The following is a 12,476-nucleotide window of genomic DNA, read 5'->3' on the forward strand; positions in this document are numbered from 1 at the left end:
AGTTAATGTTAAGTTGTTTACCAAAGTGAAAGAAATGTTGATGTGTCTGTAAGTTTCTAGTCAATGGAAAGATGATGATGCAAGATACCATATTTTATTCTGTGGCAGAGGGAGCAGTTCCAGTGTGACACAAATTTGGCCAATTTTTTTTTTATAGGAAAATATGCTTCAAAAGACTAACAAGACTTTGGAGGCCAGACTGTCAACATGCATATTGTACAATGTGTTTAAGACAAAGATCACTTATTATCTAAGGCAAAGTTTTTTTAGGGGATTGATTTACAGGTTTAGTTACTACGTATATTTTTTATATTATTCTCATTTTATTATTATATATTACTATATTAATTATTTTTATATTAATTACTATATTTTTGCACTTAAATTTTGATATGTGGGATGTGAGAGAAGCACCTGAAACAAGATTTTACTTCGCATTCCTAAGTAAGAGAATAAAGTTATCTTATGAGAATGAAGTTTCAGATATTTACTATAAAAGTTAGGTATTTTCAAGAAAAATAAAGTTTTACATTTTTAGGTTAAAGTTTTAAATGACCTGAAAAATATTATTCTTGTAAATTTACAACTTTAAATGGTATCAGTTTTTTCTCTATTGTATAGCCATAATCGTTCTCTATTTGGAATAGTGGTTCAATGTATAGTACTCCCACTAGTAGTTCAAAAGAATATTTCCATTACTTGGTTTGTCAAATTTAGAACACATCAGAAGTTGACCATCATCTCAGAATGTACTTCACTGTAAAAAGGGCAATTCTTGCCAAAACATTCCTCCTGTCAAATGAATTCCGAGGTGTGTGTCTGCCTACCTCTTTGCAGTATTTGGCCCCCGTCTCCCAGCCGCACACAGCTTTGCGCAATTGTTTCATATTTTGCTCAGGATGTGACTCACTTGTGTTTGATGTTTTAATTATACAGGGCAGTGCAGGGAGAGGGCTCGCTAAGATTTGGTTTTCTTAAACTTACATCAACATATCGCCGCCATTCATCATCAAGAACAGCACCCCGAGATGGATGAGCCTGCAAAGGACAAGTGTGCTTTGTGCTTTGTGAATGCATATTTCTGTATGGCCTCTCTACACAAGAACGTTTTGCTTTTGGAGTGGGTGGGAACATGAACCGCTGAACTAGTAGACATTACAGTGTGGCTGATTGGCTGAAGGTGAGGCAATCTCCAGCTGTGATTTTTTTTTTGGCCTTATAATTTTAGATTTTGGGCCACTGTGCACTTAGTAAAAAAAAAAAAAAAAAAAAAAAAAAAGTTGTTCTTGATCCCTGAAATAATTTTGTACCAATCCACACTCAAAAATCTGTATCTAAATGTCCCATACAAAAAAAGTGTACTTTTTATTGACACTTTCAGTGGTGTATTAACTTAACAATTTAACAAAAAAGACTCCTTCCTTTACCTTGAATATAATAAGTGGCATAAAAAATCGGTGGATACATGGTTTGGAAAGCCCTGAGGCTAAAGGATCTGCCAGAGGAGCTGAGCGACAAGCTTGTGGCAAAGCTACAAAATAATGGCTGTTGCCTTTAATGTTCCCAAGAGCATAGTGGCCTCCATAATTCTTCCATGGCAGAGGTTTGGAACAACCAGGACTCCTCCTAGAGCTGGAGCCTATCCCAGCATAATAGATGGACTCCAGCCTCGACTGGTCGCCAGTCAATTGCAGGGTGCCTCTGAGCAGGCACTTGTTGGAAAAGGATTGTGCTTGTCCTCCACCTTGTATGAATTACAAATATGCTCAACCTCATGGCTAGGTTTCTTTGCTGAATACATGACCAAAAAATGCCCCAAAAATTGTTTTTCATTTCCAGCTGAAGGAAATGCACTTTTCTACAACAGCAGGCAGAATATCCTGAGTAAGTTATTATCACTGGCTCAACAAGAATTAAGAGTTAAGGGGAAGAAATTAGCTGGTGCCAAGGACAAAGGGAAGCAAGTTGTTGATTAACTCACATCAACAGCATCTTTAATGCGTGTAGCTGCAGGAGGGGCGCTTCACAAGCACAGAGAAGCCTTCACAGTTAGGAGAATGAGTCTCAGCTTTGAGGATATGCTTACACGCAAGCTTTCCGCTGAGGGTTCTTAAGAACAATCTGAACGAATCAATGTGTTGCTTTCAGATGCTGCTAAGATTGCATTGCCACGTTCTTTCCCTTTTACTGCCTTTCATTGTTTCAAACAGAAGAGCAGCAGGACGAAGGAAGCAAGAGGTCCGAATAAAACATTGTACAAGAACATCAATGACATGTTGATGGATACCACAGTGCCGGGGCATTGACTCCATGTTGTTTGCAGTGAAAAGGTCTTAAGACTTTTCCTCGCTCAAAAGTGAGATGCCAAGTGGTGGAGAATCATTTTGAAGAGGAAAATAAATTATGTAACAGAATGAATTAAACAGTATAGGCCTTCTGTGCCACACTTGAAAAGTATTCCTCCCTAAATTCAAATCTCACTCATTTTGTTCTTAATTGGCAAGATGACAAACCACTTGTGGGTTATTATCTATTATGATCATCCTTTTTGTTATATGGTGATAACCTCTTGTGTGTTATCAGCTTAATTCCATTTTAATGTGTCTCCCTGTGATTGTGAGGCCATAAAACAACCTTCTAGTCATCCGGTTGTCACTGGGTGAGGTGGGAGTGGCTCTGAGGTAACTTCATTGAAACGGGATTTATCCTGGTTTATAGTTGGCCTATAAATAATCAGTAATAAATATTGGTTTTAATCAAATCTTTCTCCATGGAGGCTTGGGTCAATAACGGCTGAGAAAAATCGGTCTCGTCCGCTGCAGATCATGAGATGTGGCGCCTTCTACACTAGGGGACGCTCTGACTGCGGAGCGCGTCTCCTGCTTATAAGTGAGTTGAACACGGTCACACGCGCTTGGATGGATGGATGGATGGGCGGAGGGAGGGAGGCGAGGCCCAAAAGCACTGCGGCCAGGAAGCAGCTCAAATTACAGGCAGGGGGAGGTTGAGGGAGGAGAGTAGTGTGTGGAGACGTAAGGAGGAGAAAAAGCTAGTAAACCTGACAAAGCGTCTGCCTAAAACACTGCGAGGAGTGTCGCCAAAGAGGACGCACGCTGATGGATTTTGCATCGGACATCTGTATTATTGTAGCTCTTAATCCCACGTCCACCTTTAAACTGACTTTCTTTTGAGTTGACAAGTGCACAGCTGGATTGTTGTTGCGCCCCTGGAAGAAGAAACTTGGTGACGAGGAGGAAAGTTTCGGGGCAACTTTACTGTGCGTTTTTTTAAACCTCGCTTCCACGGATAAAACGCGTAAAAGTAGGAATTCTTTGCATGGCAGTGGACTACTCTGCGAGTCAGACTTGGAATATATTCTGTGATTTGATCTGAGTGGATTAGTGAACGCCAGTCAGATTTTCTTTTTGGAGCGTAGAGGAGTTGGGAGACATTCCTCCGTCTGGATTGAGCCCATGTTCTGTCCTCCCTTATTCGTGCATGCCAAAACAGAGCTCCACGGTTTTACTCCACTTTGGTAAGTGTTTCTTCTGTTTATAATCCAACTCAGCAGCAAAAGTTTTTATTAACTTTCCCCGGTCTCACTGCATTCATGCAGAAGTATTTTTATTTAAATGTAAAGCTTCAAGTTTGCAATTCCCGGCCAAAATGCATGTAAATACTTCTTTAAAATATCCAACGACAGGTATTGTCAAGAGTGCATGGGACCAAATTGTGTTGAACTTCATTGAAGGAAGGTATTTCTCCTCCTTGTAAAAATAGACTCTTGTTTGTTTTAGAAGGCAAAGAACTATACAACACCTTGCATCATCACTTTAGAGCCCATTAACTTGGGTCCTGGTTATTTATTACAATGCTTAATTTTCTACATCGCCTGTATGGGGCCAATTATCCCGTGACCGCAGTTGTTTTTTCACTGCTTTGGTGCCGGGGCCCCTAAATCACCGAGCAGCTCCAAATGACCCCCCCATTGAGGAAAAGCCAACTGATTTGAATCTCAATAGGTATTCAATCAGCGCCAAGAAATTTCATTCAAAGTCTACTTTAAATGAAGAAGGCGCTCACGTTTAGAGCAAAGGAACACCATCAAACCGTCATTTAGTTAAGTCTTGCATTTCTCTTGTTATTATAGCTTATTTTGGACAATTTCATCTTTTTCTATTATACTTAAGTGAAATATAAACTCAATATTATGATTGTGGTAAGTTACATTTAATTGTAATTGTGACATCATTGTGACTTTGATTGTGATGTTCATTAAGTCAAACAATGCTTTTGTAAAATAAAAAAAACAAGCATTAATATAGAAAGTAATAATATTAGACTTTTTGTGGGCTATTTTTAAATTTGATTCGGATAATCGAGTGATAGAAATGCACCAAAGGACAGTCGTGCGCAACAGGTTGGGTGCATCAATACAGGAATAGATTTAATGAGACGAATGTGTTATCGAGCGGTCAGATTTGATTGTGGCGATTGAGAGACAAATACGATTTGTATGTTAAACAAACTACATTTTCTTGTTAGCATGCCAGATTTGAATGTTACAAGGTTTTTGTCTAAGCTCATTTTCCTGCAGTAGCAAAGTATTAAATTTAAGTGGAAAACTTCTGGTGCCTCACAGCGTCCTCTCATTTTCAGCTGTTGCTGTCTCCCTTCATCCTCAAGTTAAAAGATTTGGTGAAAAACACTAAAATGGTAGAAGCGATTCCTTTAGTAACCATTGTTTTATTCCGTTATCAGCCCAGGTGATCGGGTGAATTCCAGTGCCTGACAGTCCGCCCCGGCAGCAGTTGATGGTTGGGCGGACCCCCTCAGATGGGATCAGTGTCCAGGGGGCGTCGGAGAAGGGGGGTATGGGGAGCGCTGGCCCCCTCTAACGGGATGGCCTCGTGGGCCTGGCTTCTGGCTGCCGTCCTGCTGTCCCTGTTGACTGTCAGCTTGGCCCGGCCACCCCTAACCGCCACCAAAGAAGAGGAGGCCACTCTGGAACCTGAAGGTGAGCAATCAAAGCGGGTCAGGAGAGATGGGTCGTTTGTCAGATGGAGGGTGGTCACAATTTATGTAACATTTGTTATTATAAAGCATGTGCAGATCACGTTGAGTTGATGTAAAATGCTTAAAAAATGTGAAAGGGCCAACCAACATACATATAAACAAACCTCCTCTTTTGTCATCTGTTGCTGCGTGAGTGTGAAAGACAGGTTGGTGGGACCGGGCAGGGTGGGACACTGTTTATGCTGGCAGCACTTTCATACCCTGCCTGCTTGCTTGGAATTAAGTTAAAGATGGAAAGGGAGAAACTCGGAATTTGCTTTCACTGTTCTGGGAGTTAAAAACATTAAACATAAAGTAGTTTATGATTTGGTTTTCCTGAAAACAGATGCCTAAAATAAATGATACACATATTTTACTAGCGTGAAAAGGGATGGTTTTGCAAGTAATCTTAGAGATTAGGTCAAACTGTTTAAAATGTGCCAGTAAACTTGTGTTTGGTTTCGTCACATATTTTTCATTTTGTGTGTTTGTGTGTATTGGTCAGACGTTGGTCTAAAAACTTATTAATATACTAATGCATGAATCGTATGAATGAAACACGTGCTCTCCACGAGTTGATAGAGATACAGTTTGAATCCAATTGTTTGATCCTGGTGGTTATCTTGGCATTCTATTATTGTTCTCAATTGGAGACTTTGCCGTGTTTTCGTCTCCAGTTATATTGTTTGCCAGGATAGAGTTTATTTTTATTTCTGTGCAAAATAGCATTCCAAAGCCTTTTGTTGTACTACTTTAATCAGCATGCTAATTGGTTGTTTGGCAAACAACAACAAAAAAAACATCACTTTTCCACAATCCTCCCAGCACACAGTATTCATCCCCCAACTTCTCTTGCTCTATACTTTGGAGGTCAACTATGATTGTTGTGTTGATGAGAGGCTGTCTCGCTTTGCTGTGGCTCAGGGGACAAACAGAGGGACAGTAAGAGTTCACCAACCCTCCACGAGTCGTCTATAGGGATTTGTGCACATTTGACTCATCCTTTAAATCAGATTTCATGAAGTTGAAGCCCTCAGAAGTGATATGACTGCAGATTCGGAGTCTCTCAGTCATGCAGAACGTGTCCCAAATGCTCTGTCTTGCTCCCACTGGTGTCACCTGGAGGGCGTACATGTCAGGGAGACAGATTGGCTGCTGACCCCACCCTTTCTGTCCTAATAACCCCCCCTTACGGGGATGTTTGGGATTCCCTCCAGCCCTGCTCTGCCCTGCAGCCATGCTACGTGTGTGCGTGGGAGTAAAATAGCTTTAGGTTGGTGTATCGGTGTAGTCTCAGCAGAGCTCGTGTTGCCCTGCGAGTTTTTCTACCTGTAACATTTGTAGCCAAGCTAGTGTGGTGGTTAAGGCTCAACACAACAGCGCCTTTGTTGTCAGTGAGTCCGCTGTGGTATCTGTGGGAGCGTGTTTACCTTGTCCAGGCGCACTCCGTTTGCACTCAGACAATGGCGCCAAACACAATCCTTGACATTGGTTTTTTTTTTTTGTCGAGTTCACAGGCCTTGCCTTTGCGTACATTGAATAAGAGTGGCATGCTGGAGGACGGCCCAAAAGCGAGTGCAGCTGACAAAAGTCAGTTCATGACTTGGCCCTTGTCTTGTTTTTCATGCCAAACTTTGTTCTTTAAAAAAAAAAAAACATTCTGTGCTGCGTGGAGACCAACTTCTCCAAATAGTTGAGTGGTTAGATAATTAGAGACAGCCAAGTTGAGTCTTTCATGTTGAGACTGACACAACTAATGTTTGGAGGTTTTTCAAAGGAGACATCCTTTATTTCTTGTCCACTGTGTGAATACTGTAATTGTGGACTTGGTCACAGACTTGTTTGATTCTACACTGATGTCCAAACCAAAAAAGAAAAATGCCTGCATGCAACAAGCAGTCACGGTCATGGTAGTCAAGTGTGTGAAAAGATGAGTGTTGTGTGTTTAAGGCTATTTTGTAACACAGTGCTATCTCATTATAGTAGGAGGGCAGCTGTAAAAGTATAAAAGTGTCAGTTGGCTAACTAATGACATGGAGAATGTGTGTGTTTGAGAGGGGCAGGGTTATGTTGTTGACAATAGACCTGAACTCCAACCTAACACCTAAAGTGTTGCTGGTCCACAGCAGGAGGCAGATGTGATGACAGAGGAAAGCAGTAATAGATCACCACATTCTACTAGTGTAAATTACTCGTTAATAGGGTTTGCCTTTAGCACATAGGTGACAGTTTTCCCCTTATTTGTAATCTTTTCACTTTGTAGTGTAGATTTCTGAATTACAATACTTCTCTTACTGGCCAAAGCCATAGGCACATTGGAGATATTGAATGCACTGAAGAGAAACTGGAAGAAAAAAAGTAGGTGCAGAAAGACAAAATGTTAAATCCTCATTAAATGATTGTGTGTGTTTGATTAAGTCAGACAATATGGTATAGATGTGAATAAGTACTGCTTGGTAATGGCAATAGAGGATGTTTCAGATCTTCAATACTAAATTGTGTTGGTGTAGCCTTTAGATAGAAAGCTTGAAGAGTGATTCAGACATTTGCTTCACAGTTCTGAGGTTAAGTCTTCCAATCTGGGTTTTGGCATTTGTGTGGCTTTTGCATGTTCTCCCCGCGCTTACATAGGCCTCCTCTCATACTCCAAACACATGCATGTTAGTTTCATTAACCAAAACTGACCTTAAATTGACCTTCGATTTGAATGTTTGTGTATTCTTGTTTGTCTGATCTATGCCATTCAATTCGTTGGTGACCACTCATGTACCCCTCTTACTGCATCTTAGTCTAAAGAGATAAGAAGTCACCATCAAAAGGGTCGGGTGGGGTTCAGGGAAAACCTTGAGTGGGGGGTTAGGGTTAGGAAAAATGAAGGGATTGTTGCCATGGATGCTAGCTGGGGGCCGGTTCACGGAGCCTCTCCTTTGTCATAGCATAAAAAGCAGAAAAAGGGATTTGAATGTGAAAGGAGAAAAAGAGAAAGAAAAGAAGGATAGACAAGAAAAGGAGAGAAAGGTCCGGGGATTTTCTACGTGAGAAGGATGCAAAGGCACGAGGAAAGGAAAAAGGGATAAGTGGACTTGTAGAAGATAATTTAATTCAATAATGTGTGTGTGTGTGTGTTTGTGTGCTGTGATGAGATGGCAGTCATTACATTTACTGAGAGAGCGAAGGGATAGGAAAGTACACTTTCATCTGCGTAAGCCTTTCTACTAAAGTACCTCCATACATTCTTTTGAGTAAGGGAAGTTATTTGTTATTTGACATTTTGCTACTTTCCACATCACTGTCCAGTCTTGGCCGATGAGATAGGCAGACTGAGAAATAAGAAGGCAGGCAGGATGGCAGAGACATTTTTTAAATTACTTTTGCCACAGATGCAGTTTTGTCATCTAGATAGGAGTGGAACACTTTGATCTATCTCACGAGACACATGGAAATCAGTCAGAAAAGAAAGGGCGATGTTTTCCAGCAGGGCTGACGGGAATGATGAAGCTGATTGATAGTGAAGTGTGTGTGTGAAGATAATTTGATTCAGAAATGTGTGTGTGTGTTTGTAATAGAGAAGAGCCCTTCTACTTTTATGTATGTTTGCCTGATGTATGTGCTAGACATCCATAATCGTATTAATCTTGCATCTGTTTTTTTTTTTTATTTTTTTAATCCCACCCCTTAAGGCTCCATCTGGCTGCTGATGTATTCTCAGTATGTTTAAGCGTGCTCACATAAGACACAGGTTCCCATGAAAAGTCAGGCAGGCCGGAGGTGTCAACAGGGTCAGGTCAGCTGGGTCAGGGGTGAGAACGCGGCGGGGGGTGTTCGGGACGGGGGAAGGAGAGGGCATAACGGAAAGCGAGGTGAAAGAGAGAAATGGGGAGGCAGTGGGAGCTGGAGTTGACGAAGTGGCACAGATGGACACAGCAGAGATAAAACAAGTGATGAGGGTCGAACTAACACGTTCATGCTTTCTTTAATTAAGCACACCATTTGGAAGACCAGCACTCCCTCTTGTTTATGTTTATGTAACACAATCTGTTCCTGGATAGTTGTTTATCGCAGATTGTTCGAATTTAGGAAAAAAACAATAAATCCCATGGGAAATAATGAAAAGAAAAACAATCCATTCCAGGATCAAACAGTTATGACTTTTATGAACTAAACTGACAAAGTTCAGTCGCTTTTGAAGTTAAGTAGTATTAACCATTTGGCAAGTATGAAATTAACTGCTGTTAATATTAAGATGTTATTTGTTACTGTGTAAATAGAAGCTAACCTTGGTGTTAACGCTAATAATAAATGTTGATACACGCAGGGTAAAGCAGGAATCCTGAATGTGATATTTTTATTTTTCCCTTCACAAGTTCTTCTTCTTACAACACTCCTTGCTTACGATAGTCTTTCTTTTGAAATAAGTGTTACAAAAAAGCTGCAAAAAAACCTCTGGTGTGATTTATTTGTACAACTATACAGTTACCAAGTTATCTTCCACTGTATATTTGTACCGGGTTGTGTTGCTATGTGTCTTGGCAGTTTTAATAGCTTCTCAGTAAAAATTAAGCACAAAGCTCAAAAAGCCTCCAGGATGGAAGCGTCATGTCGTAAAACGTGGCGGAGCTTGATAGAGTTCTTCCTCCTTATCAGACCACACACGAAGATGAGGGCGCTGAAGGAAGGGTTAATTATTTCCGAAAGGAGGGAAAGAGAGGGGGAAAAAAGACAATGCGGGAACTGTACCTGTGTGTGTTTACTTGCCCAAGGGGAACATTTAGAGGCATGCACATATGCCAATTCTGCTGGCTCGCAGCAGAATTTCCTTCCCTGTTGAGGCTAGAGTGTGTATACTCTACACTTAACATACACATACACACAGCAGGACATCATGTGGGTGCAACATGGTTGAAAGGTGTGTTTGTTAAGGCACAGGAAAGGCAGGGACTACCACTACCTCTGTAATTATATGCATAAACTAAAGCCACTCGCTCTAAATATCCATTCATCACCATGCTATACCATTACTACCATTTTCCATTTTCCTGCCGCTTTCGCTGTGGTGTTTTTTTGTGCTGCAATAAAAAGCAGAACTTGGATTGTTTATGTCAGTAGTAAAGAGTTTCCAACAATGCAGCTGGCTGTATTTGATAGCGTTGAATGTCCACTATTCTGTAGAAATGTAGTTTCAGCTTTGAGTTATTGAAGATTCACCTGGTCCCATAACAGCCATCATGATCTTTTAAGAGCACGGTGTACACACAGGCATTCGCTGGCAGATTTCACGTTTCCGCTCATAGGTGAAGGATCTCCGCTCTATTTGGAGCCGAGCATTGTTGAGAACCTCTTCCTCAGCCAGATGATCTTGCGCTGGAGTTGTAGATCTTCTACGGATGAGAATAATGAAGGCGGAAATGGAAAACAGAAGTGTCAGGTCACTGCCAGGTAGCGTCTTTGAAAATAAAGTTAGACAGGAACAGAGAAACGCCTCCACCAAACACAGAACACCCGCTTCCTTTCCCTTCTGCCCGACAACTTCCACCTTTTTGGCTGATGTCTTCCTCAGGTACACATTCCAGAGTTGTTTTAACATTTTTTGATCACAGTGTATCAGTCTCTCTTACACACACATACATTACACACACTGCTTGGTATCTCAGCAAAGGTTAGTAATCATTGGGGCTTTTTCATCACAGCCGTGTTGGAGTCTCACATGCTAACAATGCATTTTTTTTTTTTTTTTTAGTCTGTTTTTACACAGTACTGTGGCTTTTGCATGCGCTCCATCAATACCAGTACACTTGTTTATGTGACTGCTGGTATTTTCTAGGTTCTGTTTCAAATGACTCACTGGGAAGACATGTTGGTGTTTACAAAAAAAAAAAGCGGCTTTCTCAATTTTGCTCTGCCTGCATAAGTTAATTGAATTGCATCCAGTTAGTGGTGTTGTGGTGTTTTTGTTTCTTACACTATGGCTTGTTTCTTCTTCTCTTTCCACCTTCTTGTGCACCCTTTTCATCCACTCCATCATCCCCTCTTCCCATACCTCTTCCTACCCCGTTCGCTCTGCAGACGCATCCAACAAATATCAAATTTCTAAGCCCACGGTGTGCTCTGTGCACCCGGGGGAGGTGTTGAAGCTGAGCTGCCCTCTGCCGGCAACGGGGACCATCATCTGGACCAAAGATGGCAGCTCTCTGGGCACCAACAACCGCACACTGATAGAACAGGAGGTGCTGCAGATCCGTGATGCCACACCCAAGGATTCGGGGCTGTATGAATGCACCATTGTGGGCAAAGACACGGTCTGCTTCATAGTCAATGTCACAGGTGAGTCAGGGACTAGGAAGGACAGGCCAGGACAGAGAGGTTACACATTGAGGACCCTATTTTTATGAACGGCATAAATCCTACATGGTGCGTGGCGTATGTCTGTACGGATTTGACCTGGTGTTGGTAATTTTGTTTGGACTCTGATCAAATTCACGAAAACTTAACGACTGACGTCCTACCAGCAAATCTTCACTCTGCCAGGCGTATTAGCAACGTTTCTTCCACTAACCTTCAACGGCTGCATTCTATAGTGAGCTACAGAAATAGTTTTTCTTTTCATTGTCGAGCCATCAAAATGTTGAAGCCCGTTTGTTGCACAGAACAGGTCAGGCACCTCTGTATTGGCATGTGTGTGCAGATGTGCATTGCCTGAGAAAGGGGGTCAGTAACCCTAGTCACTCTGTGCAGATGCCATCTCTTCGGGGGATGATGAGGACGATACGGACCGAACAGAAGATGCAGGGGCGGACGGAGAACAGCTAAGTGAGTATGGTAGGGATTCATGAGTGCAAAGCACCGCCCCACATCAATTGCTTATTGCGCTCAGATGGCAATTTTCTTTGAACGATTGGTTTTACTCAATGCGGGTACTTTCTTGTGTAATTTAAAGACACAGATTCAATGAGTGAGAATATTTTTCCATATTCCAAAAGAAGGGAAAAGCCTTTCGGAATTGCCGGAAATAGCGTTTCGAGAGCAGTGCACCTTTGTTCCTCCTTTTTACCGGGGTTCTTATTGTTTAAATGTAGTAAAGAAAAGATAGCAAGTAAAATGACTGCATTCTTTTGGATGGAGTACCGGTCACAAAAAAAACAAAGTTTTTTCCGCTCATATCGCTGTCTAAACTTCTACGTGGTGCATGTGCTCGTGCTTACTAGATACTCCAGAGAATCTAGAGATTCCTGACATTCCTTCAGCTTGTGTCTCGCAGGTAGCCAGGCTTTTAGGAGCCATCCAGCTCGCCAGTCAGTCAGCTGGGCTTATCTATTACAAAAGACAACCATCTGGACCCCGTTACCGACCTGATTTACTCCGAGTGATTTACTTTGAGTGAGCCTGTGCTATCTGTGTGCACAAAAGAGAAAGGTTTGCCCAAG

At 41.7% G+C, this 12,476-nt stretch overlaps 1 protein-coding gene across 6 annotated transcripts in view; it reads left to right on the forward strand.

Moving 5' to 3' along the window:
- The first annotated feature begins 2,998 nt into the window (after window positions 1–2,998).
- The window catches only part of fgfr2 (fibroblast growth factor receptor 2), a 30,501-nt gene continuing 21,023 nt past the window's right edge, over window positions 2,999–12,476 (forward strand). For 4 of the 6 annotated variants that reach the window (XM_088384620.1, XM_088384622.1, XM_088384619.1 and 1 more), the window contains exons 1-4: window positions 2,999–3,535; window positions 4,762–5,017; window positions 11,119–11,376; window positions 11,788–11,862. In XM_088384620.1, coding sequence (XP_088240746.1) covers window positions 4,837–5,017; window positions 11,119–11,376; window positions 11,788–11,862 — 514 coding nt within the window. In that variant the 5' untranslated portion in view covers window positions 2,999–3,535; window positions 4,762–4,836. The remainder of the gene's footprint in view (window positions 3,536–4,761; window positions 5,018–11,118; window positions 11,377–11,787; window positions 11,863–12,476) is intronic. The other 2 variants (XM_088384623.1, XM_088384624.1) reach the window with 2 other exon arrangements.

The sequence above is a fragment of the Syngnathus floridae genome, chromosome 9 (genome assembly GCF_059516105.1).
Source record: "Syngnathus floridae isolate MCC-2025c chromosome 9, RoL_Sflo_1.0, whole genome shotgun sequence".
NCBI classification, from domain to species: Eukaryota; Metazoa; Chordata; class Actinopteri; order Syngnathiformes; family Syngnathidae; genus Syngnathus; species Syngnathus floridae.